Consider the following 25,396-nt stretch of genomic DNA (forward strand, 5'->3'; position numbering starts at 1 on the left):
TTACACTGCTAGATTTTAAAAATGGAGCCTACAGAAGTAAATTCATCTCTGTTCACATTTAAATCACTCCATCATTCAAAACTCAAAGTATTAAAAGGCTGTCCAGGACAAGGAATATATAAGTGTATCATTTTAAGTTCAGATAACATACATAATTTTTTTTATTTTTCTGCAGTTTAAAGATGATAAAGAATGTAAATAACAAAATGTATACCCGGTCTTACCTTTGTAAGATAATCCACTTTCAAATTGTCAATCATCATATTTTTCTGGGATAGTTCTATTTTCAGTAATTGAATATTATGAAGTAGTTCTTTGCGTTGAATTAGCTGCCTGGTTATTTTCATTTTACCCTCTCGCTCTTCTGACGAGGAAATATCATCTGTAGGAATTGTTGTTTCTAAGCTAATATCTTCAGATTCCAGAGAACTGGAAATATTTATTTTTTTGAGCTCCGTAGGAAGTTTTCGAGACATCTTTAATTATGGGCCAGTTTTCTTTCCTAATTTAATCTTCTGTAAATTAAAAACAAACAAAAATTTAAATATACCAAAACATTACTAGAAAGTAGAGAGTATTAATGAGGTACTAAGAATTCCCCCCAAAATTAAGCAATTTGGAAGACCCCAAATTTAAGACAGAGCAATACAGTAAATTACTGCTAAATCAAACACAGAGTAAATCCTACTGTGAATTCAGCTCTTTGATTGAAAAAAAAAAAAAAAATCCTGTGGCAAGAATCCTATTCTAAGGAAACAAAAAGGTGTACAAAATGAAGTCCATTAGTACCCCAATATGCACCCATTAAAAGCAACACAATCTCAAAGAGAAGAAGAACTGTCCCTCTAACAAGAATCACTTCTGAGTTGGTCAGGTAAGATTATACAGATATAGGACTTAAAATTTTGAAGAATTTGGACAGGAGTAGTATAAAAGGGAAATCATGCAGGCATTAGGTGGGAATAGAGGTGGAAGAAGTGTGAACAGCAGCAGAAGACAGTGGTAGTGCAGCTCTAGCAAATCCGTGAATTTGAACAGTGATTCGCCCCGACTCCATGCACCCTAAAAAATCAAGACTGCTGACTTAAATGTCACATTGCGTTCGGATTTTATTCTACAGGCAACGAAGCAAGACTGAAGAGTTTCTAAATGGGGAAACAATGAGAAAACACATTTTAGATAGACAAGCTAGATCCCAGAATGAAAACAAAAGTAGAAGACAAAAATTCGTAGAACTAATAGAACAGAAAATTCTAAGTAGAACGTCTTACCTTTTTGCAAGAATTTTTAGCCACTTTCATCTTTAAATACTACAGGATAAAATAAATTATTTATGATATTGTATATTTCAGGTTTTCTAAGCCGGATTAGGAGGTGTGTGGAGGGGAAACACTAAGATCGGCCTCCTTCCTCCTCTTTAAAGGGAAGGGAGATAAAGAAAGGTAAAAATCAAAGGCAAATCCTCTTCTGAATTACAAAGGTTCAGAGCCCAAGACTGCCCTGGCCATTTGGTGTGACGAGTAAGCCCCAAACTTGGCAACCTCGGAGAATTCCTTGCCCCACGCAGGGAAGAAAGGGAAACTGGTAATTGCAAGATACCTCAAAAGCGTCAATTACTCCACATCCACGGGTGGACCTGCCACCACCCCGACTCTTCCAGGAACCGAAGGCTTCTTCACTCAGCAGCTCAGGGTGCAACCCCTCAAAAAGGAATCGCTGGGGACCGTTAGGCGCCGTAACCAAGACAACCACCACCGCGAGCAAAGGACGGAAGAAGAGGCACAGCAAGGGCCCACGACACCGGAACCCGACCAGCCAAGTACCCTGGGCGCGGGAAGCGAGGCAGTCTGGGAGATGGAGTCCTGAGGCAAGCCCCGCCCAGGCCACGGGCGGAAGAGGCCTCTGCCGGAGCTTTGAGCTCTCGTCCAATCCTCGCAGCCGTTAGAGAGCCGACTAGCGTCTGTCTCGGAGTTTTCCCGCGAGAGATGTGAACTAATATCCCGGAGCGGGAAGCGGCGAACCTCTGGGTGAGGTATAGTCGTGCGACCGGGCTCGTGGTTTGAAGCTTCTTTCTCCGGAAGAGTGTTGTGGGAGCTGGGATTCTGCGTGGGGTCGGCATTCTACGTCGCGAGGCAAGATGCTCAAATCCAAGACGTTCTTGAAAAAGACCCGGGCGGGCGGCGTCATGAAGATCGTCCGCGAGCACTACCTGAGGGATGACATAGGCTGCGGAGCGCCTGGGTGCGCGGCGTGCGGCGGGGCGCACGGTGGACCGGCTTTGGAGCCACTGCCCCGGGATCCCGCGAGCAGTCTCTGGCCTCGGCCGCACTACTTGCTGCCCGACACCAACGTTTTACTGCATCAGGTGCGTCGGCTGGAGCACGAAGGGCGTATCGCTCGCCTTCCCTGGACGAGGGGGCGTGGCAGATAGGGAAACTGAGGCTCAGGGGGGAGGGTCTTTGGCAGTACCTCGTACTTTGGAGAGGCAAGCCCCTGAGGGACCCTCACTTCCGTTTTCCCAGGCTGAAGTTCTTTTCCTTATGCCATTTTCTTTATTTTTCCCTTTTTTCGGTTTTGGAGTCTGATTTTAGACACGTTAATTTTCTAACTCCTGGTGTCTCTTCTACCTTAGATTATAAGTGCCTGGAAGCCGGGGACCTGGGCTTCTGAGGCTTCCAGCTTGCGACCCCCAGGCAGCTTGTAAGTGCCTACGAACAAAAACTATGTGGGCCAACGTATTTCTTTATTAATAGCCTAAATTCTACGAAGTTTTGTGAATGGTCTGTTTACGTGTGCTCTTCTCAATTAGGCCTGAAGGGTTGAGAGTGGCTTGTCACTTTTTTTTAAAAGCAAAATAATTCCTTGGCTTAATGTAAAGTCAGTATTTTTAAACTCACAGGGTGTTGTTTGACCGAAACAGTTTATCAATGAATATAGGAAGAATTAACACTTTTATTTTTCAAAGATTGATGTTCTTGAGGACCCTGCCATCAGGAATGTAATTGTACTACAAACGGTTCTCCAAGAAGTGAGAAATAGGAGTGCTCCTGTATATAAAAGAATCCGGGATGTGACTAATAACCAGGAGAAGCATTTTTATACATTCACTAATGAGCACCATAGGTAAGAAAAAAATTATGTTAAATTTCATAAAATTAGCTAAATGTGATAGAAAATTCGTGTTAGTAATTTGTGACATTGTCAAAGGTCAATGATGGTTTTATGTGCTATTTGGGTCTTACACAGCTGTGTGGAAAATAATGCTAAGTGGATCTCACTAAGGTCACATTAGCATTGGTGAGGCCAAGCCTAAAACTAGAATATACTGGCTTTTAGCTTGCAATAGTTACTTTTACTTCCAAAATGTATTTATTTCAATTTAGTTTTAGCCTGAGTTGAACAGTGAGTGGACTCTTTGAAGATGAGATTTGCATAGGTTCCTGGAATACCATAATGTGTGACTAACCAACATAGCATGATAAAATATAATTTTGTAAAGGAGATACTTTTACTAGGTTCATCACAGTTTCTTAGCCTCGATACTATTGACATTTTGGACTGAATAATATTTTATTGTGGTATGGCTGTCATATATTATAGGATGCAGCTCCTTTGCTTCTATTTGATAGTTGCTAATAGCAATTCCCCTACCACCACCACCATGTTGTAACAACTCAGAATGTCTCCAAATATTGCCCAGTGCCCCCTAGGGACAAATTCAACCCCTGATTGAGAACCACTGCATTAGAATATAGTCTCTAGTAACAAAATCCATCAGATTATGCAAAATTTTGAAAAAATCTAATTTTTCAAATTTCTCTTATCCCCAAATTAAATATTGCTCTCATAAAGGTTATCACTAAAGCACTATAGACTTCGTGTTCCTTGCACTTCTTTGAAATCCAGAAACAAACATCATTTGTTTTTAGTACTAAAAGACCAAGTATTTCTGGGACATATTCATCTGGTTTCTAACCAGTGGTTAGCAATGTTTTTTAGCTCAAGTACTGTGAATAGGACTTAATGCTAGAATTGATGGGAAGACTCTTAGGACACTAGGCAAATTACATCTGAGATTTTATTACTCAAGTCTTAGTAAAACCAAATTCAAATTTATGACCATGTGCTCATTGATTAGATTAAAGCACTAGCAAGTATATGGTGGGGAATAAAATAATTCTATTAATTATCAATATAAATAAGTCTAAAATTCTAAAACTGAATTTATTATCTTTAAACACTAGAGAGTAGTGAACTGAATTTTGTTGTTATGCTTCAGTCTGACTTTGAAGAACAGATTTAAAGAAGTAGATAAGTGTGTTCATATACTTGGGAGCTCAGAGTGGAAGACTTAGAAGAGAAATACAATCATCTTTGTCTGCTCTTTTAGTCTTTAGGAAGCCTTGACCATTTATTAAGTGTTTACATGGATAATTTACACAGAGTATATATTTAATGACTGGAATCCCATGATCATAAATCATCTAATCAAACTATTTGTAGTATAGTTTGAATAACATCTCATCAGATCTGCAAAGTTTTATTAGTTTATTGTAGTGAACTATTATTCGCTGTCCCAACTTAAGATTATTAATTCTGGCCTTGAATTTTTCTTTTTGTAAAATAAAATTTTCTGAGCCTTTTTATTGTCCCATTGATAGTATGATTTTCTTCTATTACAAGCAAATTGTTGTCTTAAAATCATGGGGCTGGGGTTGTGGCTCAGTGGTAGAACGCTTGCCTAGCATGTGTGAGGCCCTGGGTTCGATTCTGAGGACTGCATACAAATAAGTAAATAGACAAATAGATAAATAAGTAAAGGTCCATCACCAACTACTAAAAAATATTTTAAAGAATTATACCAGTGTGGGCTGGGGTTGTTTTTTGTGATATAAGGAGGCTGATGCATAGTGGGGTAGGGAGGGGGAGCATGGGAGGAATAGAGGAACTCTAGATAGGGCAGAGGGGTGGGAAGGGAAGAGAGGGGTCATGGGGTTAGAAATGATGGCGGAATGTGATGGACATTATTATCCAAAGTACATGTATGAAGACACGAATATACTTTGTGAATATACTTTGTATACAACCAGAGATATGAAAAATTGTGCTTTAAATGTATAATAAGAAATATAATGCATTGCACTGTCATATATAAATAAAACAATTAATTCAAAAATTATAACAGCGTGGGCTGGGGTTGTGGCTCAGTGGTTGAGTGCCTGCATAGCACATATGGGGCCCTGGGTTCAATCCTCAGCACCACATAAAAATAAATAAAATAAAGGTGTTGTGTCCAACTACAACTAGAAGGTAAGTATTAAAAAAAGAAAAATCATACCAGTAAGGATCCTGTTGATTTTCTGAAGCCTAAGTTTATACATCCAAGTGAAATAGATGCACTATTGACTTTTCAGTTTAGTGGTTGAACATTTGTGTCCTCATAGTTTTTACATCTTTGTTTCTATTCGTTTCCTTCATTTCGTTTTCCCTTTTCTTTACATTTAGAGAAACCTATGTAGAACAAGAACAGGGAGAAAATGCTAATGACAGAAATGATAGAGCCATTCGAGTAGCAGCAAAATGGTACAATGAACATTTGAAGAAAATGTCAGCAGAAAATCAGCTACAAGTTATCTTTATAACCAATGACAGGAAAAACAAAGAGAAAGCAGTTGAAGAAGGAATACCAGCTTTCACGTGTAAGTCTAAAAGTAGAAGCTATTATTGCATGCTTATAATTAATTGTATGTAAAAATTATGATCAGGCCTATGGTCAGATGTTCACTTGACTATTTAATATTTTCATTATCCCATATAATTTCATGTGATTTTTTTTTTCATTTTTTAATTTCTCAAAAGAGATTTTTTAAGTCAAGTCAGTTGTTGTGTTCATTAGCTGTTAATTTTTCCCTTACTATTTGCAGTCGACTTGCAATATGCTGGACTTACTGATGCTTCTGTGACAGGACCATGTCAAAAGATTCATTTTTAATTTCAGATTGACAGTGTCAGAAATCTTTTCATGATCTTCATAGCTAAGGGAAAAAGACATTTGAATTAACTAAGAACAATGTCAATTTAATTTTCAGGTGAAGAATATGTAAAGAGCCTCACTGCTAACCCTGAACTCATAGATCGTCTTGCTTGTTTATCTGAAGAAGGGGTATGTTTCAATTTTTTCTGTTTGGTTTGTTTGTTTGTTTGTTTGTTATCAGATATTGAACTCAGGAGCACTCAACCACTGAGCCACATCCCCAGCCCTGTCTTGTATTTTATTTAGAGACAGAGTCTCACTGAGTTGCTTAGTGTCCTCACTGAAACTGGCTTTATAATCCCTAGCCACTGGGATTATAGGCATACATCATTGCACCTGGCCAATTTCTTTTGTTTTTGAAAAGTGAAAATATTAAAATAGCCACCTTGAGATATGAGGCTTACAGTTACCAAATTTAAAAATTGGAATATGAGTCAGTAAGCTAGAATTTGAATAAAATTGTTTATTGTGTTATATATAACAAGAGTGATTGTAATAGGCTTATTGGAATGCAATTCCTAAATGTAAACTTTTTAAAATAGGGCCTGGCACATGGTGGCTCTATTTTTTTTTTTTCTTTTAGTTGTAGACAGATACAATATATTTTGTTTATTTATTTTTTTGTGGTGCTGAGGATCGAACCCAGCACCTCACATATGCGAGGCAAGCACTCTGCCACTGAGCCACATCCCCAGCCCTTTCTTTTTTTTTGTAATGAAAAAATGAATGATGCCCATGGCTGATTTGTGTATACATAGTGGTTATTTATAAAGAAGTGGTAGACAAAGCAGACAGTAAAGATCTCAGAAGAAGAGGGAGGGATATCATAAGAAGAAATAAAACAAAAGGAGAGGGGACCGGATAATGAGGACCTACAATTTATTCTGGAGGTCAGTAATTTTTGAAGTGTCTTATATGGGAATTATATGAATGTATCACTATGCTTGGCTGATACATCCAGTCTTTACAACTATTTTTCCATTCCTGCTTGTCTTTAACCAGCTGCTTTATGAAATTAAAAGGAAGTGAAAAGATAAAAGCTAGTCTTGATTGTTGGAATATAGATTTAGGATTGCCCTGTCTAATATGTAGACATTAGTTGCATGTAAGTGTTCAAATTTAATTCAGCTTTAAAAATTCAGTTTCTCAGTTGTACTATCCATCTTTCAGTTGTTCAAAAGAAACTTGTGCCTAGTGGCTACTATATTAAACATCACAAAAAGAATATTTCCTTTATCACAAAAAGTTGTCTTGGGTAGCAGTGGTCTGAAATACTATGCTATAGTCTCAAATTCATAGAGTTGTGTGTTAGTCATCTTTTTGTCTCTGTGAACAAGATACACAGTAAGAACAACTTAGAGGAGGAAAAGTTTATTTGGGGCTCATGGTTTCAGAGGTCTCAGTTCATAGACTCCCAACTTCATTGCTCTGGGCCCATGGTGAGGCAGGATGTCACAGCTAAAGGGGCACAGTAGAGTAAGTCTGCTCATTTTGTAGCAGCCAGGAAGCAGAAAGGGGTAAAGAGAGGGAAGACAGCCTGCAGGACAGACAACCCTGTTAGGGCAACCCCCATTGACCCACCTCTCTAGTCATGCCCACCTGCCCACAGGTACCACCAATCAATCTATTCAAACTAGTTTGGACTGATTAGGTTATAGCTCTTACAGTTGAATTACTTTACCTCTGAACATTCCTGCATTAACAAAAGGCATTGGGGGGATATCTCATCCAAACCCTAATAAGTTGCATATACCACAATGTGAATTTTTCATTAATTACCTGATATTAATGACAGTTGTTTACTGAACAAGCGGAAAACTTAACTGCAATTTTTGGTTTGCTTATTTCACAGAAAGAAATAGAAAGTGGGAAAATTATATTTTCAGAGCATCTTCCCCTAAGTAAGCTACAACAAGGCATAAAATCTGGTATATACCTTCAAGGAACATTTAGAGCTAGCAGGGAAAATTACTTAGAAGCTACTGTATGGGTTCATGGAGACACTGAAGAAAATAAAGAGGCAAGTATAAATTCTTTATACATGGAGATATTTTTTGATCATTCTTTTATTGAATAAGTATTTAAAATTTTGTATGAGAGTTCAAATTTGCCTTCCCAGTTTATCAGCTAAAGAAAGTCATAAATACAACTAGTACAATTAGTCATTTCTTTAGGAAATTGATTATTGATGAAAACTATTAATCCAGTTTTAAGAGAATTATAAGCTAATCCATCAAATAATAAAAATGAGATACCTCCATATTATTTATTATGACCAGTTATGATAAATACTGTTTGCATAACATAGAGTGCTTTCCACACTTATGCAAATATCAATCCATTTATTAGAGTACTTACAGTTTGTCAGATACTCTTCTTACTCTTTGCATGTAATATTTTATTTAATATTCAGCCAAACAGATGACAAGTTATTCTTTTTTCATTTTACTGGTAAGAACCCTGAGATTTAGAGTTTAAGAAATAGTCCCAAGTCTCTTGGTACTGTTGTAAGTTATGTTGGAGTCATGAACACAACCCTTATTTTCTGACCTGTGTTTTTTCTACTTAATATTTAAAAAGTAAAGGTATGGGACAAAGGAACATTATAAGAAATAGAGATTACCTAGAGATGTTTAGAATATATATAAATGTATTAAAACAACCTTTCTGTTTTTTCCATTAAGATATCTGGGTATTTGCCGTTTGTTGTCTTAAACAGATAATCTTACAAGGACTTAAACATTTAAATCGAGCTGTTCATGAAGATATTGTGGCTGTTGAGCTTTTTCCTAAGAATCAGTGGGTGGCACCATCTTCTGTGGTTTTACAAGATGAAGGGCAAAATGAAGATGATGTGGAAAAAGAAGAGGAGAGAGAACGAATGGTATGAAATCAAGAATTTTTTTTTTTCCCTGTATAACTTTGTAGTAGTATTTAACATGTCGCTTCGGAGGAAGTTAAACAATTTCGTTGTTTTCAGAATTATTAAATGAAGTTATAGTTGTGTAAGTTTAATAAATGTCATATTGTTAATTTTTGTTTTTTGAATCAAATAATTTGTTTTAATGTCTTAATTTACTCAAATGGGCTTAAATACAAAAAGACTATCAATTTGGAATAAAACTGGGAATCTTTGACATTCAAGTATGCAATCTAAAGGTTTAAATAATGATGTTTAAGTAAATACAAATTTAAAATTTTCTGAAATGTTTTATGTAATGTTCAAATTCCAACAGCATAATGTGCTTCTGAGCCTTGTGTTCTTACCTATTTAATTATTTCATCTTTAGTACCCTACCATATTTATTAGGAAGAGAATGTGTTCAACTGTTTCTTAGGCACTAAGTCTACTTGATATGACCTATTTATTTTCCATTTTATAATTATAAGAATAATATAATTGGAAAAACATACAACATTTGTAGTTCTTCTGTTCTCATCAGTTATATTTAGTTCTTTGGAGTCTTACTATAATATTGTCATTGGTGAATTCAGGCCTTTGGAGTGTGTTAGAGGTAAAATTCCTGAAGAAGACCTATTTAAAATCATAGCCATTACTTACTTGAGTTTTTATTTTGAATATGGAAGACCATTTGAAGATGTATCTTTTTTAGTGAATTAACGAGTTCAACGTGAACTAGTCATCATAACCATATACCTTAGCTAATTAGTGTGAACTAGTTCTAAAATCCTAGTATATACTTCCTAGACTTGTTTTGTTCACTAGATTCTCATATTAAAACCTAAAAGGAATAAGTTGATATATCCATTTTTAAAAAAATTCATTTCTGTATGTCTTCTTAACGTGGAACAGTTTTTATAGTTTGTTTTGGCATACTCCATCTAGAATTTTGAAGCATAAAGATTCTGTAGTTTAATGTCATAATTTACTTACTACCTGAATGTATTAGCATCCATGTACATATACTAATTTTGAAGAGAATACCTCATTATGCCTAGAGGAAAAATAACTGAAGGTTTTCATTTTTATATCTCAGCTTAAGACTGCTGTAAATGAAAAAATGTTAAAGCCTACAGGTAGAGTTGTAGGAATAATAAAAAGGAATTGGAGACCATATTGTGGCATGCTTTCCAAGTCTGATATTAAGGAGGTAAGTAAAGGGCATGTTAACTATTAAAAAGTTATAAACATTTAGTAGGATTTAGAGACTTCAGTTTGTCCCTATTCCCAGAGTATGGGTGTGTATATAAAATCTTTTTCTGGGACTTGGGGTATAGCTCAGTGGAGAGAGTGCTTCCTTATCATGCAGCACATTTCTGGGGTTAATGTTTGGCACTACAAACAAACGAGCAAACTTTTTCCATAATTTTCTCTAGTCTAGAAGACATCTCTTTACACCAGCTGATAAGAGAATCCCTCGAATTCGGATAGAAACAAGACAGGCTTCTACATTAGAAGGACGGAGAATTATTGTTGCTATTGATGGTTGGCCCAGAAATTCCAGATATCCAAATGTAAGCTTAAAGTGTTAATTTTATCTTATGATATTTAATCAACAATTTGTGAGTAATATTGTTTCTTGTCATGAAAATAGAATCTGTTTTTATATAGGATAGAAATTTAGGGGCTTGGGCTGTAGCTCAGTGGCAGAGCACTTGCCTAGCATGCGTGACGCACTGGTTTCAATCCTCAGCACCACATAAAAAGTTAAAAAGTAATAAAATAAAGGCATTCTATCCATCTACAACTACAAAAAAAAATTTTTTTTTAAAAAAGAAAGAAATTTAGGAATATTTCAACAAGTTACCTGGTAAGTAGCATTTCTGATTTCAAAGATCAATTTTATGAAATTCCGGTGGAAATCATGTAGTTACTTTTATCCAAATTACCAAATAACTTTTAGTATTTGTGTACATGAAAAAAGTGTTTTAGTCCAAACAGATTTTAATCAAATTTAGAAACTTGCTTTTGAAGCACATTTTAAACTTATAAATTAATAGGAAACATGTTCTATGATATAAAAAGTGGGCCCTCATGAAGTTTCCATCATAAATCAGTTGAGAAGTCTTGTCATTTTCAGTTTTAATTTACCAGAGTTTCATTTTTAAGAAGTTACTATAGGAAAATTAAGAATACTGAGGTGATATGTAAAATACTGAAGAATTTAACATAAAAATGCAAGGTAGCAGTTAAATAGGCCTTTCTAATAACACCTTTTGGTTTTAGGGACACTTTGTAAGAAATTTAGGTGATGTTGGAGAGAAGGAGACAGAAACAGAAGTTTTATTACTTGAGCATGATGTTCCTCATCAGCCCTTTTCCCAGGCTGTTCTTAGCTTTCTGCCAAAGATGCCCTGGAGCATTACTGAAAAAGTAAGTTGAAAGGATTCATAGTGACTTTATATATTATCCTAACTATTTTTAATTTTTACATGTGTATTTAAATATGTAAAAACTGTGGTCCCTTCTCTGCCATATTTAGTTGCAACACAATCATTTGCATTTTAACTGAAAATGAACTTTTCTAGGAGGCCGACACTAGTGTATTTCAAATTTTTCAAAAGCAGAGAAATACTTGGTTAGAAGTCATGCATGATTGTCATCACTAAATTAAAGCTAAGTTATTCTTAATGGAGATACTGATTTTACAAGGGTTGTTTTGCATTTTACTATGGAATTTATGTATTTATTTACTTATTTATTCATTTACAATATTGTACGTTCTAGGACATGAAAAACCGGGAAGACCTGAGGCATCTGTGTGTGTGTAGTGTGGACCCACCAGGATGTACTGATATAGATGATGCTCTACATTGTAGAGAACTCAAAAATGGAAACTTGGAGGTATTCATGTTGTTCTAGTAGTAACATTCTTAACTAAATATAATTCTTTGGACTCAGGATAGAATTTATGAATTATTCTTATGACGTTATAGTTACAGAAACTAATAGGCATGTGTCAGGAGGTTGAAATGGTAGATGTGACTGAGTTCTTATTCAATTTAAGTTTCTTCTCATTCAATCTCTACCCTATTAATAATACATATTGGCATCTTTTTACCTTTTGAAGGTTGGTGTTCATATTGCTGATGTTAGCCATTTTATTAGGCCAGGAAATGCCTTAGATCAAGAATCAGCCAGGAGAGGAACAACGGTTTATCTTTGTGAAAAGGTAAATGTATTGAATTTAAAGTCTCTGAACACTCAGTGGCACTTTCAGATTCCTGAAAAATTAGTTTGAAATAGTATATAACTTAGCTATAGGAAATGAAATAAGGGGGCCTAAATTAATGAAAGTATTCCAATTTTTTTTATTTGGTAGTCCAAATAACAAGTAGATGTAGTTGATATAAATTGTTGTGTAGCATTTATTCTTCTTCAGGTATAGTTCCTGTAAACTTACAGAACGATTGTGAAAGGGAGGGCAAGATTACACTTAGTCTAAATTTGTGGTCAAAGACCTTCCCGTACCTTTTTTCCATAAAAATTTAATCTTTCTCTCTCTTTTTGTGTGTGTATTTGTAAAACAATGTAGTTTGTTGTCAAGCATTGCCAGTCATAGAGTTGGTAGCTTGTGTCTACTCCATATAAATACCAACTTATAAAGACCAAAAACTTGAAACTTTCGCAGGTCAGCTATGTGGCTACTGTACAGCATTTAGATCTACAGACTTGAGGTCCAGTTTTCTTTCATTACAAATTTGTATAGATCCTTTTCTACAAATAGACTTTCCATTTGACATTTCTTAATTCTAGAAAAAAGACCAGAGGTCTCCTTTTCTCCTCATGGTGTCTTAATACTGATTGATAATAGAGCTCTAAATAAAAAGCTGTGTGACCTGAGAATCTACTTATATCTTTTACAGAGGATTGACATGGTTCCAGAGTTGCTTAGCTCTAACTTATGTTCCTTAAGGTGTAATGTTGACAGGTATTTATGCATTTTTTTCATCAAAATTGTATATACTATTTTAACTGACTCCCATTAACAATCATTGTCTGTCTCCCTCCATAGGCTGGCATTTTCATGTATTTGGGAAATGAATCACAATGCTGAAATTTTAAAAACGAGATTTACCAAAAGTGTAATTAATTCAAAGGTTAGTTTCACTGCTCACATCTAATGTTTAAAATCTTGGATACTTTTACAAGTTTCCTAGATTGTTTTGAAAGGTTATAAAGTTAAATTTTTTTCAGTGTTTTAACAAAATCTTGCTTTTCATTTATTTGCTGCTGCTTTTTTTTGTTTTTCCTTTTATTTATTTATTTATTTATTTTTGTGGGGTTTGAACCAAGGGATTTGTAGATGCAAGGGAAGCACTCTACCAACTGAGCTATATTCCCAGCCCTATTTGCTTAATTCTTGGTGTTATTAAAAAAATAGTTTTTGTGGAAGTTGTTTTACATTCAGAAACATACAAAGCCTATATACTTAAGAACACTAAATATATTATCTTACGCCCTAAATCAGGGACATCATCATCTTTACACATTTTCTCATAGAAGTGATGTTATATATTATACTTGTATTCCAATAGAACTAGCCTGAGATCGTGTTCAGACAGATGGAGCCACATTGTCCTCATTCCTTACCTTTTTTTTTTTTTTTAAACTTCCCAGGTTCCATTATATTCTCCCTCATTTTGTCCCCAATGTTCCTCCAATGTTTGCCAAACTTGTTTCCTTCTAGTGACATGTTTTCCAAAATTACCTTTTTTTTCTTTCCATTTAGTATCATTCTTTTTTGTTCTGGAAATTAGTGGTTGGAAAAAAGGCCGTGTTAAACTGACAAATAGAATTGTGTAAATTATTTAAGCTTTCCCAACATTTTATTTTTTATATTATAATAAATTAATAATTCTCCTAAATTTGATCAGTGTGACAAAATTATATTATGAATTTAGAGAACATAAAAAACATTTTTTAGAAGGAGAACTCAGCCCTTACAAAATAAACTGGTTTTCACTTTCTTATGTGGTTTCTCATTTTTACTTACGAAGCAAATTTTTTTAATAAGCTAAAGAAAGATTAGCTTTCCATAAGGAGGGAAATAGAAACAGAAGTAGCTATTTGTATATTTGTATTATCTATCATTAGAAATAAAAATTTTTCCTACTATGATTTGTCCCATTTTTAGGCACTTAATTTTAGCATTTTAGATTGCCTGTAAAATATGAGGTCTAGACTCTTACAGCATTGTTAATTATTTGCCATGAGTCAGGGAATAATGAACATCTGGAAAGGATTTCAGTGAATAGATCTAACCTGCCTTTGTTTTATTGTAGCATTACCTAAATATGTACCAACTTATGTATGAAGTAAAGTTTAAATAATTTATTAACAATATTGCCATGTTTACTTTGTTTTAATAAAAGTTAGCTTATGTTGTATAATAATTCAAATAAGAGTTAATTAACCAGAAATCATTAGATGTGAAGCATTAAATATTAGCTGTGATTATTTTCTTGTTATTGATTTAGGTTTTTTTGAGTCATGGATCTTTATTTAATTTAAATATGAGACAAAATAATGTAGTTTAAATAGTAAACTAGTTTTTATCATTTTTAAGAATTATAAGTTTTCTTTTTTAGGCTTCTCTTACTTACGCTGAAGCTCAAATGAGAATTGATTCAGCAACCGTGAATGATGATATTACCATTAGTCTCCGTGGACTAAATAAACTAGCTAAAATTCTGAAAAAAGGAAGAATTGAAAAAGGGTATGTTTGAAAAATATCAAGCTATTTCTTAATTTATTTTTAATAGTATTAAGATAATGTTTGGTGTCTTTAAAGTTTCTTGGGATGGTCAGTTATGAACTATTTAATAGGCTTAATAGAGACTTGGTAGAGACATCCCATTTCTTTTAGTTACCTCTTAAATATTAGCTTGATTCTAGACTGATGTTTGTTTGGGAGTTTAAGATTGTGAAGAAATTCCATGAAAACAAGAACTTCTTAAGATTTCTACAGATTATTTCAGTTTTAATGAGAAATAATTTTCAGATTGAAAATTGATTTTAAGATGTTTAAATAAATATAGGTAAAGTACTCATTGTATTTTTGAGTTATACTCACACATTGTACTTTTTCTGATTTGGAAGTTGAATTGTTGTAATTCAACTCCTTTATTTTTTAAATGATTAAAATTTACATGGGTAAGTCTTCTCAAAGATCTGATAGCTAGTGGCATAGTAGGGTCTTTTAGCCCTATATCATGACATTTCTTTAAGTACAAAAGGTTTAAGGTAAGGACTATCAACCCAAGCTTGTTGAAGGAAAACAGTTAAAAAAAAGTTTGATTCTTGAAGGACAGCTGTCAGTGGAAACCAAATACATGAGATTTTCAGATATTGATCTTTCATACCATTTAAGATAATGTCAAAAGCAGTTACTAAAACTGTTTTTGTTAGTGATGCAAATCTGCATCTCCTCTGTTTCATAAAAATGTGCCTAAGTTCAGCCAAGCACAGTGGCACACACTGAGGAAGGAGAATCATAAGTTCAAAGCCAGCCTCAACAATTTAATGAGGCCCTAAGTGAGACCCTGTCTAAAAAAGTAAAAAGGGTCAAGGATGTATCTCAGTGGTAAACTTCCCTTGGTTTTAATCCCCGGTACCTGCCCCTCCCCCCAATTTTTTCAAGTTCATTAAAATCAAATTTCATAAAATTTCTTAGTCTTACCATCCACATTTCCGCTGTTCAGTTGCCACATGTGACTTGTGACTACCTTTTTTGGATAAAGAACATCTTCATCAATGAAGAAAGTTCAACTAGACAGTTTTGTTCTAGAGGATTATGCTGAGCCATTCTTATTTTTCCTTATTTCTCAGTTTTCTGGGGAGTTTACATGACCCACCTGTACTCCTATGCCTGGCTCAGGAACGATATTTTTTAACTTTAAAAACAGCTTTTATTTTTTTCTGAGTTGATAGTCATTTACTGGTAAAAGATAGTATTAAGTCTTCTCAATCTTAGGGAGAATTGAAAATACAATAGTTAAAAAAAATCATAATAATAATAGACATCTTTTGCTGCCTAAAGTATTAATACTCTTGGGTAGAAATTAACATTTCTATGAAGAAATGTTGTATGAAGAAAAAATTCAAAATGTGATTGGTATTCCTTGCTTTTTAGGTCAAGATGTATTAATAAACATGTATTAGATTTGATGTAGAATCTCATTAAGTACTGCATGGCACAAAAGAAAATGGGAAAGAATATTTGTTAAGTTTCCCTTTCTGGTATTTCTTCTGAGCTCCTAATAAAGATGAGGGGAGTCAAGAAGAGAAGGACTTAAGAATTTCACTTAACCCCATCTCATCTTGTGTTTTTTTCCTTCCTTTTCCTTGGACATCCAAGATTGCTTGGCCTTATTAAAATATTTAGTTTTAGGTAGATTTGGAGCTGACTTGATGAAAATATCTTCAGTTATAAAGAAACATCAGACTCTCATATGTAGCTTTGAGAATTTACTTCTCAAAAGAGAATGTGCCAACTTATTAAATGAACCATGCATATAAAGCTCTTAACATAGTATATTATCTGACACCTAACACTCAAATGTCTATAGCCATCATTCCTTGTAATATCAGTGGTAGTGGTTTATCAGTCTCTTCTCTGTTGGCTTATCTATGTGGAATATACTTTTGTTTGCACATCTTCTGATGTTACTAGCATATGATGGCAGTGTCCTTTTTGCCCCTTTTCATTGTCCCCCACTTTAATACATTGTTTTCAGTAGTAAATAAAATACTGCTAGTCACTTTCTATATTTGTAAGTAATGGCAAATTTACTTAGCCCAGTAAAAACTGTAGAGTTTGGATACAGAAGATATTTATATCCTTTAGCTGGGCATAGTGGTACACTCTAGCCACTCTGAGAAGCTGAGACAGTAGAATTGAAAGTTTGAAACTAGCCTGGACTACTTGACAAGACCCTGTCTCAGAAAAGCTGGAGATGTTGCTCTGTGGTTCAGAGTTCCTGAGTTCAATCCCCAGTACTACAAAGCAAACAAACTCTCAGAAGCACAGGACTCAGATTTTGCTGTTTTGCTATTCTCTCTTGTTAAATTCATTTTATATCTATAAAATACTAAGCTATTTATGAAAGTAGAACATAAAACTCATAGAATGGTTATAAAGTCCTCAGAAGAACAATTCTTCCTTACATGATATAGTCATTTTCTGTTTTAAAGGAGTGACTTTCTGAATTTTGTTCCATTATTGGCTCATTTGATTAATTTACCTCTTAATTTTCATTTAGGGCTTTGACTCTTTCTTCCCCAGAAATTCGATTCCACATGGACAGTGAAACTCATGATCCTATAGACTTACAAACCAAGGAACTTAGGTAAGTGATTTTTTTTTGATGGGCGATTTATAAAATTTTTATCTTAAAAATTGAGATAAAATATCTAATGATATATACTAATATATCTAATATACTAATATCTAAAACATATCCAAAATATGTATTTCTATTAGAATTTTATTTTTCTTGGCTTATGGAGTCTTTAGAAAAGTGTTATAGCTCTTTTTGTTTTTTCTGATAAAAAAACTGAAATATTAGAATAGAAATATTTCTAATTTGACTCAGTTTGCTTTTGGTATATGATATAATAGAACTTGACTCATAATAGTTATAGTAAATAAAAGGTGATTTGCCATGATTAATTACTTAAGTATTTAATGTAAAATATACAAAGGTACGACAGGATAGTAATCAAGACCAAGGGCTTTGAAGCCTAACTTATCTAGGTTTGGATCCCACTTCTGCTACCATACGTGTACCTTGCAACAAATAATTTGTCCTCTGTCTGCCTTAATTTCTGTCTATAAAATATGATTAATAATGGGACTTCCTCAATAATTAATGTCATAGGACATTAATTATTGATGTTGTGTTACTGACTTAGTTAAGATTTAGGAAGCAATAATATATTTGGTTAAGTCAGAATTTATGCTTCTTTCCATGTCTTACATGAGGTAATTCTGAAATTAAACATACGTGTGCACATGCACACACACTTACTTTTCTAATAGGTGACCCAAGGGTTAAACATTGAAACATATTCAGAGTTTTTATTAGGAACAGAATGTGCTATAGAGCAATAGAGTTAGAATTAAAAAATCCCTAGGGGGAAATGTTTGCAGGAATATTTCCAATGTTAGTACCAACAATGAGCCCAATACTAAAGCTTTCTTGAGGAAAAGGTTGCCAAAAGTGGAACCAGAGTAGACTATCAATCATTTCTTCCTACCAAGAAGGAAAATCTCATGTCTAAGAGATTGTCCCCTTATGATTGGAGATCTTTGTAAATTTAAAAAATTAATCAAATTTAGACATTTCATCAAGAAATTAGATGTAATACAAGAAACATGAATGAAAGAAAACTGCATGTTCAGTGACTTGCATATAAAATAATGTCATTTGTTAAAGCTAGCTAAGAACATAGAAAAACTGGAATGAAAGCAATATCACCTTGGTCAAGAGTTTTGAAGTTGGATTGTGTAGATTCAGATTTTTATACTGATAACACTGACTTTTAACAAGAGAATGTTGCATATTTTGTATTTTCTAATCTGCAAAGCAGGTGTGTGTGTGTGTGTGTTTGTGTGTGTATTTATAAATATTTATGTACCACAATGTCTGATCCATAATAAGAACCCAGATTAGTTATTATAAATATGTTCTTTTCAATTTAGTAATTTATTGATAGGTTGTTTGGACCAAGTAAAAGGTAGTAAATTTTAGAGTTCATATATATTAATATATTAAGTCCATAATGTTTTAGTTTTCTTGAATGCCATCTGTAAAATCTCTGGCAAGTTAGATTTACTCTGTAAATCTAATTTTATTTAATAAAATTTTGTTAGCATAGTAGCTGAGAAATGAAAGAGCCATAAGGTATTAAAAATATACATGTGGACATGTGTGAATGTTTACATAGGAAAAGCTTCCTTTATCTTGTTGGTAGAAAAGGTAACTTGTGAATAAGTATGATATATTTAAGTATCAGATTCTCTTGTTTAATGCTTTTTTCATTGGCAGGGAAACAAATTCCATGGTGGAAGAATTCATGTTACTGGCTAATATCTCTGTTGCAAAAAAAATTCATGAAGAATTTTCTGAACATGCTTTACTTCGAAAACATCCTGCTCCACCTCCATCAAATTATGAAATTCTTGTTAAGGCAGCTAAGTCCAAAGTAAGGTTCTGTAGTTTGAAAAATTATTTGTATTTGGGTTGTTATCATTGCACAAAAGAATTTATATTCAGGCTGGAAATATAGCTCAGTGATAGAGCACTTGCCTAGCATGCACAAGACCCTGCGTTTAATCTCCAGCACCACAAAATAAATAAGTAAACAAATAAATAAAAAATATACACACATATTCACATTTCCATAAAATTTTGTTATTTCTTGATGTGAAAATATACCAGTAGTTCTTATGATGGGGAAGAAAAAAAAGAAAGCTCGCTCACTCTTAGATTTGCTCATATTTTCCTATACTGACCTTCACATCTGCTTAATAAAATCTTTTAGTGTCTTAAGAAGCGTTCAGTTCTCCTTAACCCAGTGTCAGAAGTTCTAGACCAAGTTATTTGCAGGATTCTGGACATATAGAGCTTTCCCACATACATGGTTATACATGTCCATTATACATGGTTTCTATGAACTGCCTAACTTTAGAGATTTACACATAATTTGTTTTACCTTCAAAAAGCACTCTTTTTATCATGTCCCTAATAGAAGGCTATGTATTTCATACATAGAAAAGAGGAAAATATAGAAATCATTTTTTCAGCCCTGCGTACACCCTGTCTCTAGTTAGTAGGCTTTCCTTTACCCTTAGGTTAATTCTACCTTACATTGGTTTTCCTTGGATCATTATTAGGTCCTGGTTTTCCTGTGTAGAAGAGAGGTTAGAAGGAATGGCTTTAGATAACAGACATTACTTTTAATAGCATGGTATAGGATTCTCATTTTGGTTCAGTCCTTTAAAAAGTACCTATCCTTACTATGTCCCACAAAACAAATCAACTTTTCTGCTCCAAGGATTACTGTATTTGTTAGAAGATTTCCTCTCATTGTTTGTTTATTCCTAAGATTTGGGTAGAGGAAAGAAGTTTTAATATTTTTTTTTTCAGCTCCCCAAGATATGAGTAAAGCAGCTAAATGCCTCAAATCACAACATTGTACTAACTGTGCTTTACTGACAAGTTCAGTGTTTTGACCTTTACCTCTACTCTGAATGGAAGAAAAATATCTGCAGAGAAAAATCCAAACATACTGAAATGTATCAGATCTGCTTTGATTTTCTTCACTCCTACAGAGATTCACAAATACAAACTGGACTTTGAGAAATAATAGAACTACTGCTATCACCATCTTTTTTTTTCCTCCTTGTAGTTTCGTCATAGTCTTGGTACTTTTTGTATTTTTAAATGCATTCAGGAAATTTTAAACTTTGGTGTTGTACAAAACAATCACCACTTACACAGCTATTTTAACTACTTCTAACTAAGGGATAAAAGGTTAAAACCTGGACTATCTTATTAATAAAAAAAAGTTTGTTCTGTTTATATTTTGAAGACATAGTACTACTGATTAAGAAATGTTTCATATTGTGCTTTCCCCTTTCCTTCTATTCATAGAATTTGGAAATTAAAACTGATACAGCCAAGTCTTTGGCTCAATCTTTGGACCAGGCCGAATCTCCTGCTTTCCCATATCTAAATACTCTGTTGAGAATATTAGCCACTCGCTGTATGATGCAAGCTGTATACTTCTGTTCTGGAATGGATAATGATTTTCATCACTATGGTTTAGCATCCCCAATATACACACATTTCACTTCTCCCATCAGAAGGTATTTTTTTTCCTTATAGAATTATGTTGTCCTGGATTTATTTATTTTATAGCATGTAAAGTTTTACCCTAGGTGGATAGGTAAAGACATAAATGGCTGCTTATAACTCAGGGAAGTAAATTTTTCTTAAAGTATCTCTTATCTGGCACACTCTCTACTACTCTAAACTTAATATAATTGCAACTCTGAGAATAGTTAGACAGTAATCTGTGGTGACTTTGTCTTCCTCTATTAGAACAGCACTTTTGCTAATAACTAGCAAGGTGAGAATCCTGATTAATGAATATATCTTGAATGTGTAATATATGGTTAATTTTGAATTTTGAAAAGACATTTTAATGATAATTTGCCATGGTCCTTACTTCTTTATACATCTAGATATGCAGACATCATTGTTCATCGACTGTTGGCTGTGGCTATTGGGGCTGACTGTACTTATCCAGAGTTGACAGATAAACACAAGCTTGCTGATATATGTAAAAATCTTAATTTCCGGCACAAGATGGCTCAGTATGCTCAACGTGCATCAGTGGCTTTTCATACCCAGGTACTTGCCTTCTGTCAGTGATGCTAGGAGAAAATTTTGTACATTTTTTACTTAATTTCAAAATTATTTTTGTAAATTTCAAAATATCTTAAGAATTTTTTTAATAAAATTGTATGTTATTTTACAGTTATTTTTCAAAAGCAAAGGAATAGTAAGTGAAGAGGCCTATATTCTATTTGTAAGAAAGAATGCTATTGTGGTATTAATTCCAAAGTACGGTTTAGAAGGTACAGTTTTTTTTGAAGAAAAGGACAAACCAAAGCCACATCTTATTTATGACGATGAGGTACAGTAATTTTAACATTTTGTTTTCTTGGAGAGGGAGGTATTTTTTCTTTTGACAGTTCACAATTGGTAGCTGTAAAGTATGAAATTATTTTCTATACCCTATAGAATTTATTGTGTATCCTAATATGTGCCAGGAAATCTACGTTTTATTATAGTGACTAAAGTATGATTTTACTCACAACTCTTCCCGCATAGGAATGTTGTCCTTGACTTCTTCTATAGTATGTAAAGTTTTACCCTTCGTGTACACATGAAGAAATAAATGGCAATGGCTGCTTATACCTTAGGGAAAGCTTTTGTCTTTTGGATACTGGGGATTGAACCCAGGGGCTCTTTACCACTGAGCTGTGTTTCCAGCCCTGCTTAATTGTTTAAAAAATGTTTTTAGTTGTAGATGGATTCAATATCTTTATTTTTATGTGGTCCTGAGGATCAAACTCAGTTCCTCCTGTGTTCAGGGCAAGCACTCTACCACTGAGCTACAGCCCCAGCCCCCTTTTTAGTTTTTATATTGAGAGAGTATCTCACTAAGTTGCTGAAGTTGACCTTGAATTTACTATCCCCCTGTATGTCTTAGCCTCCCACAGGCAAGTGCCACCATGCCCAGGGGAAAAATTGTTTCTAACTTCTTCCAGTGTCTCTCATATCACACACTTTGTCTCCCTAAACTAAATACAACTACAACTCTTGAGAGAAGATTTAAATAATAATTTTTGTCCAAGAACTTTGGTTTCCTTTAGTAGAACTACAATTTGCTAATTAGTAGCTTGATAATCCTGAAATTGATGAATATATTTTGGGACCACCTTAGTGAAAGAAGGACGTATGCATATGCATATTTATTTGAGATTATACTAGATTCGTAACTTTTATCATATTGAACACTTAGATGCTTATTAATATTGAAGTACTTTTTAAACTTTCAAGTTATTAGGAAAGATAAACTATAAAGAATTAGAACAGAGCCTCAAGTGTTAAGAAATAAGGTAGTATGATAAAATGTGTTTTATTTTTTTAAGATACCATCACTTAAAATAGAAGGCATAGTGTTCCACGTGTTTGATAAAGTGAAAGTGAAAATCATGTTAGACTCATCTAATCTTCAGCATCAAAAAATCCGAATGGCCCTGGTAGAACCACAGGTGAGACCAAATTTACTAATTTCTGCATTATGATGGAACAATAGTACATAGTTTATAAAAGAGAGGGAAATAGTTATTTCTGTTTAATTTAAAGAGAATCCTGTAAATAGTGTGGAATACAAATATATGCCGATTTCCCTCATTCATCTTGAGATTCTCCTGAGGTTCTTGTTGCCAAAATCAAAGATCTTTTCACTTCTCCTGCCTAATCCTTTTCTGCAGGGGTTTTAAAAACTGCGCTTTTGAAGATCAAATGTATGTTTCACTTGATATTTTTTCTTAACGCTTCTTAAGATCTTTGTAAGATATTATTCTTTCATCCAGCCACAATACACCTGAAACCTCTGATGCTCTCTACCAGTCACAGTGGCTCCACTAGGGTGAATTGGACATGAGGAAGCCATGCATTCATTCAAACACACTGCCCAAATGACTAGCTTTTTAGCTGTTGAGACCATGTTTACCATTTTCATTTCTAAAACACTATTATTTTGTGTGTAGAGTATATATACCTTTAGTGTAAAAATCTTTATAGCTCCTTCTTCCCAATCCCATAGCATTTTAAAATTCATAGTAGTAATGGGAGAAGGGGTCAGATGATGGTAAGATTTATTTCTTATTTCATGCTTCTAATCACCTTTTCTCTTTGCATTATTTTAGATACCAGGAATAAGCATTCCTACTGATTCTTCAAAGGCCGACCTTAATGAACCAGAGAAAAAGAAGAAGAAACTTGAAAAATAGCTAGTCATTCAACAAAAAAAAAAAATCAAAGACAAGTTTCCTTTAAAAAAAAATTGAGAATACTTGTAAGCCTAAGTGTGTGATAGTTTGTTACCAATACGTACATTTTAATACTTTTAGAAATTTGCATATTTATTGAACTGTTGACTGTATCTGTCTTATACTACTTCATTTCTAGATTGAACAGAACTATTTATGCAGAAAAATTCAATTGAATATCCATCACTGAAATAGTGACAGGATAGCAACTTCAGAGATCTGTAAAGATCATTTAAATTGAGCAGTCATCTGCTCATTGAAAAGCAGATTAATTTTGCATAAGTACTTTGATTATTTAATATTGGTAGGGAAAAAAATCTATCATTTTCCTACAGAGGGAAATAGAACATTTTTAGAAGCAAAGAACAATCCTTTCTAAGTCTTGAAAGCTGTCAGTGTTTGATATAGAATACCTTTGCCATTTTAATTTACCTAATTTAGGTTAAGTGTGTAGTAAAAAGTCTCCTGCATTTCATCCATCCTTGAACAGCCATGAATATTTGGAAACTGGTAAAAAGACAAGAAACAGGATGTGGCTAGGAAAATAGTTTTTTGTTGCCAAGTAATATGTGATCATTATCCTTGACCTTCAATGTCTCCAGAATAAGGCATTTGAGGTTAGGGGTGGTACTTTAGATGTCTTATGTCTGCTTATAAAAAAGACAATGGTTTTTAAATTACATTTGTATCAGATGATATAGGAGGGGGGCTTTTATGAAGGACATTAAAAGGAATAAATTAAAATAAGTTGTATTACTTGGTGTCCCATTTACTATTCCCCATGCTAATCACAGACTGTTAATGACTAAAATGGTGTTTTTAGGAATATTTTGGGAAAGGGTTGCCTTAAATAATTTTACTTTGCTTATGCAATTTATTAAGTACTTTGCTTGACTGGTGATAAACCTGGTACAGCATAACTCTTCCTACCTTCAAGGAATTTGCACTTCATTGAAAAGACTGGCAAATAAACTAGCAGATCAATCAATTGGGTATAATACAGTATTTACAATCATATAGGCACTCAGTAACGGTTGAATGGTCTTTTCAGTTTCCTATTACTGAGGAAATTATCTATTCATTGGGGCAGAATTTGTTTCAGTTAGTTGAAGGAAGTCAGCTTTGAAGTTTTGCTCAAGTAAATGGATCGATCATTTACATCCTGACATTAGGGCAGGAGTCAGTAAGCCTTTTCTGAAAGGGCCAGAACATTTTAAGACTTTGTTGGCTTATAACTACAACTGTGACACTCAGCTTGGGTACTATTACAGTGCATAAGCAACCATAGACAATAGGTGAACAAATAAGCACAGCTGTTTTCCAACAAAGCCTTGCTTATTGGACATGGAAAGTTTCATAAAATTTTGTGTGTCACAAAGCATATTCATTGATTTCCCTCCTCCAACCATTTAAAACTTGCCTGCAAGCCACAGTTTATCTTCAGTCGAGAAAATGGGGTCCTTCTTGATAAAATAGACTATATTTGTTCTTTCCAAGTTTGTTTTCTTATGCCTACTTTAGGCATTAGGCTCAACTGAGTAAAGACAACCAGAAACCTTATTTTCTCCTAAAGCCTCTTTAGTGGCATTTATTATGCAAAGGAGATTTCATGAAATACAGTTAGCATTTATCTGGGTTCCACATCAACAGATTGAATATTTATGGGGAAAAAAATCTGTATTGAACACGTAGAGACTTTTTTTCTTGTCATTATTCCCAAAATGATAACAACTATTTACACAGTGTTAGATAAGTAACCTAGAGA

General features: G+C 33.9%; 2 protein-coding genes across 4 annotated transcripts in view; one reads left to right on the forward strand and one right to left on the reverse strand.

Moving 5' to 3' along the window:
- Pibf1 (progesterone immunomodulatory binding factor 1) overlaps nt 1-1,775 on the reverse strand; it is a 220,968-nt gene extending 219,193 nt beyond the window's left edge. For all 3 annotated transcript variants that reach the window (XM_076871971.2, XM_076871969.2, XM_076871970.2), the window contains exons 1-2: nt 1,600-1,775; nt 225-515 (exon numbers count right to left, since the gene is read on the reverse strand). In XM_076871971.2, coding sequence (XP_076728086.1) covers nt 225-476 — 252 coding nt within the window. In that variant the 5' untranslated portion in view covers nt 477-515; nt 1,600-1,775. The remainder of the gene's footprint in view (nt 1-224; nt 516-1,599) is intronic.
- Nucleotides 1,776-2,070: 295 nt separating this feature from the next.
- On the forward strand, nt 2,071-24,387 carry Dis3 (DIS3 exosome endoribonuclease and 3''-5'' exoribonuclease). The gene is made up of 21 exons (XM_076871943.1): nt 2,071-2,365; nt 2,966-3,123; nt 5,506-5,699; nt 6,090-6,163; nt 7,887-8,054; nt 8,754-8,918; nt 10,033-10,146; nt 10,373-10,510; nt 11,223-11,369; nt 11,724-11,840; nt 12,067-12,168; nt 12,863-12,927; nt 13,012-13,096; nt 14,588-14,715; nt 17,261-17,347; nt 19,049-19,205; nt 20,657-20,871; nt 21,250-21,418; nt 21,546-21,704; nt 22,726-22,848; nt 23,509-24,387. Exons 1-21 carry the CDS (start codon nt 2,138-2,140, stop codon nt 23,590-23,592), a joined length of 2,877 nt encoding a protein of 958 aa, XP_076728058.1. The 5' UTR covers nt 2,071-2,137; the 3' UTR covers nt 23,593-24,387.
- Nucleotides 24,388-25,396: the final 1,009 nt, after the last annotated feature.

The sequence above is a fragment of the Callospermophilus lateralis genome, chromosome 12 (assembly GCF_048772815.1).
Source record: "Callospermophilus lateralis isolate mCalLat2 chromosome 12, mCalLat2.hap1, whole genome shotgun sequence".
NCBI classification, from domain to species: Eukaryota; Metazoa; Chordata; class Mammalia; order Rodentia; family Sciuridae; genus Callospermophilus; species Callospermophilus lateralis.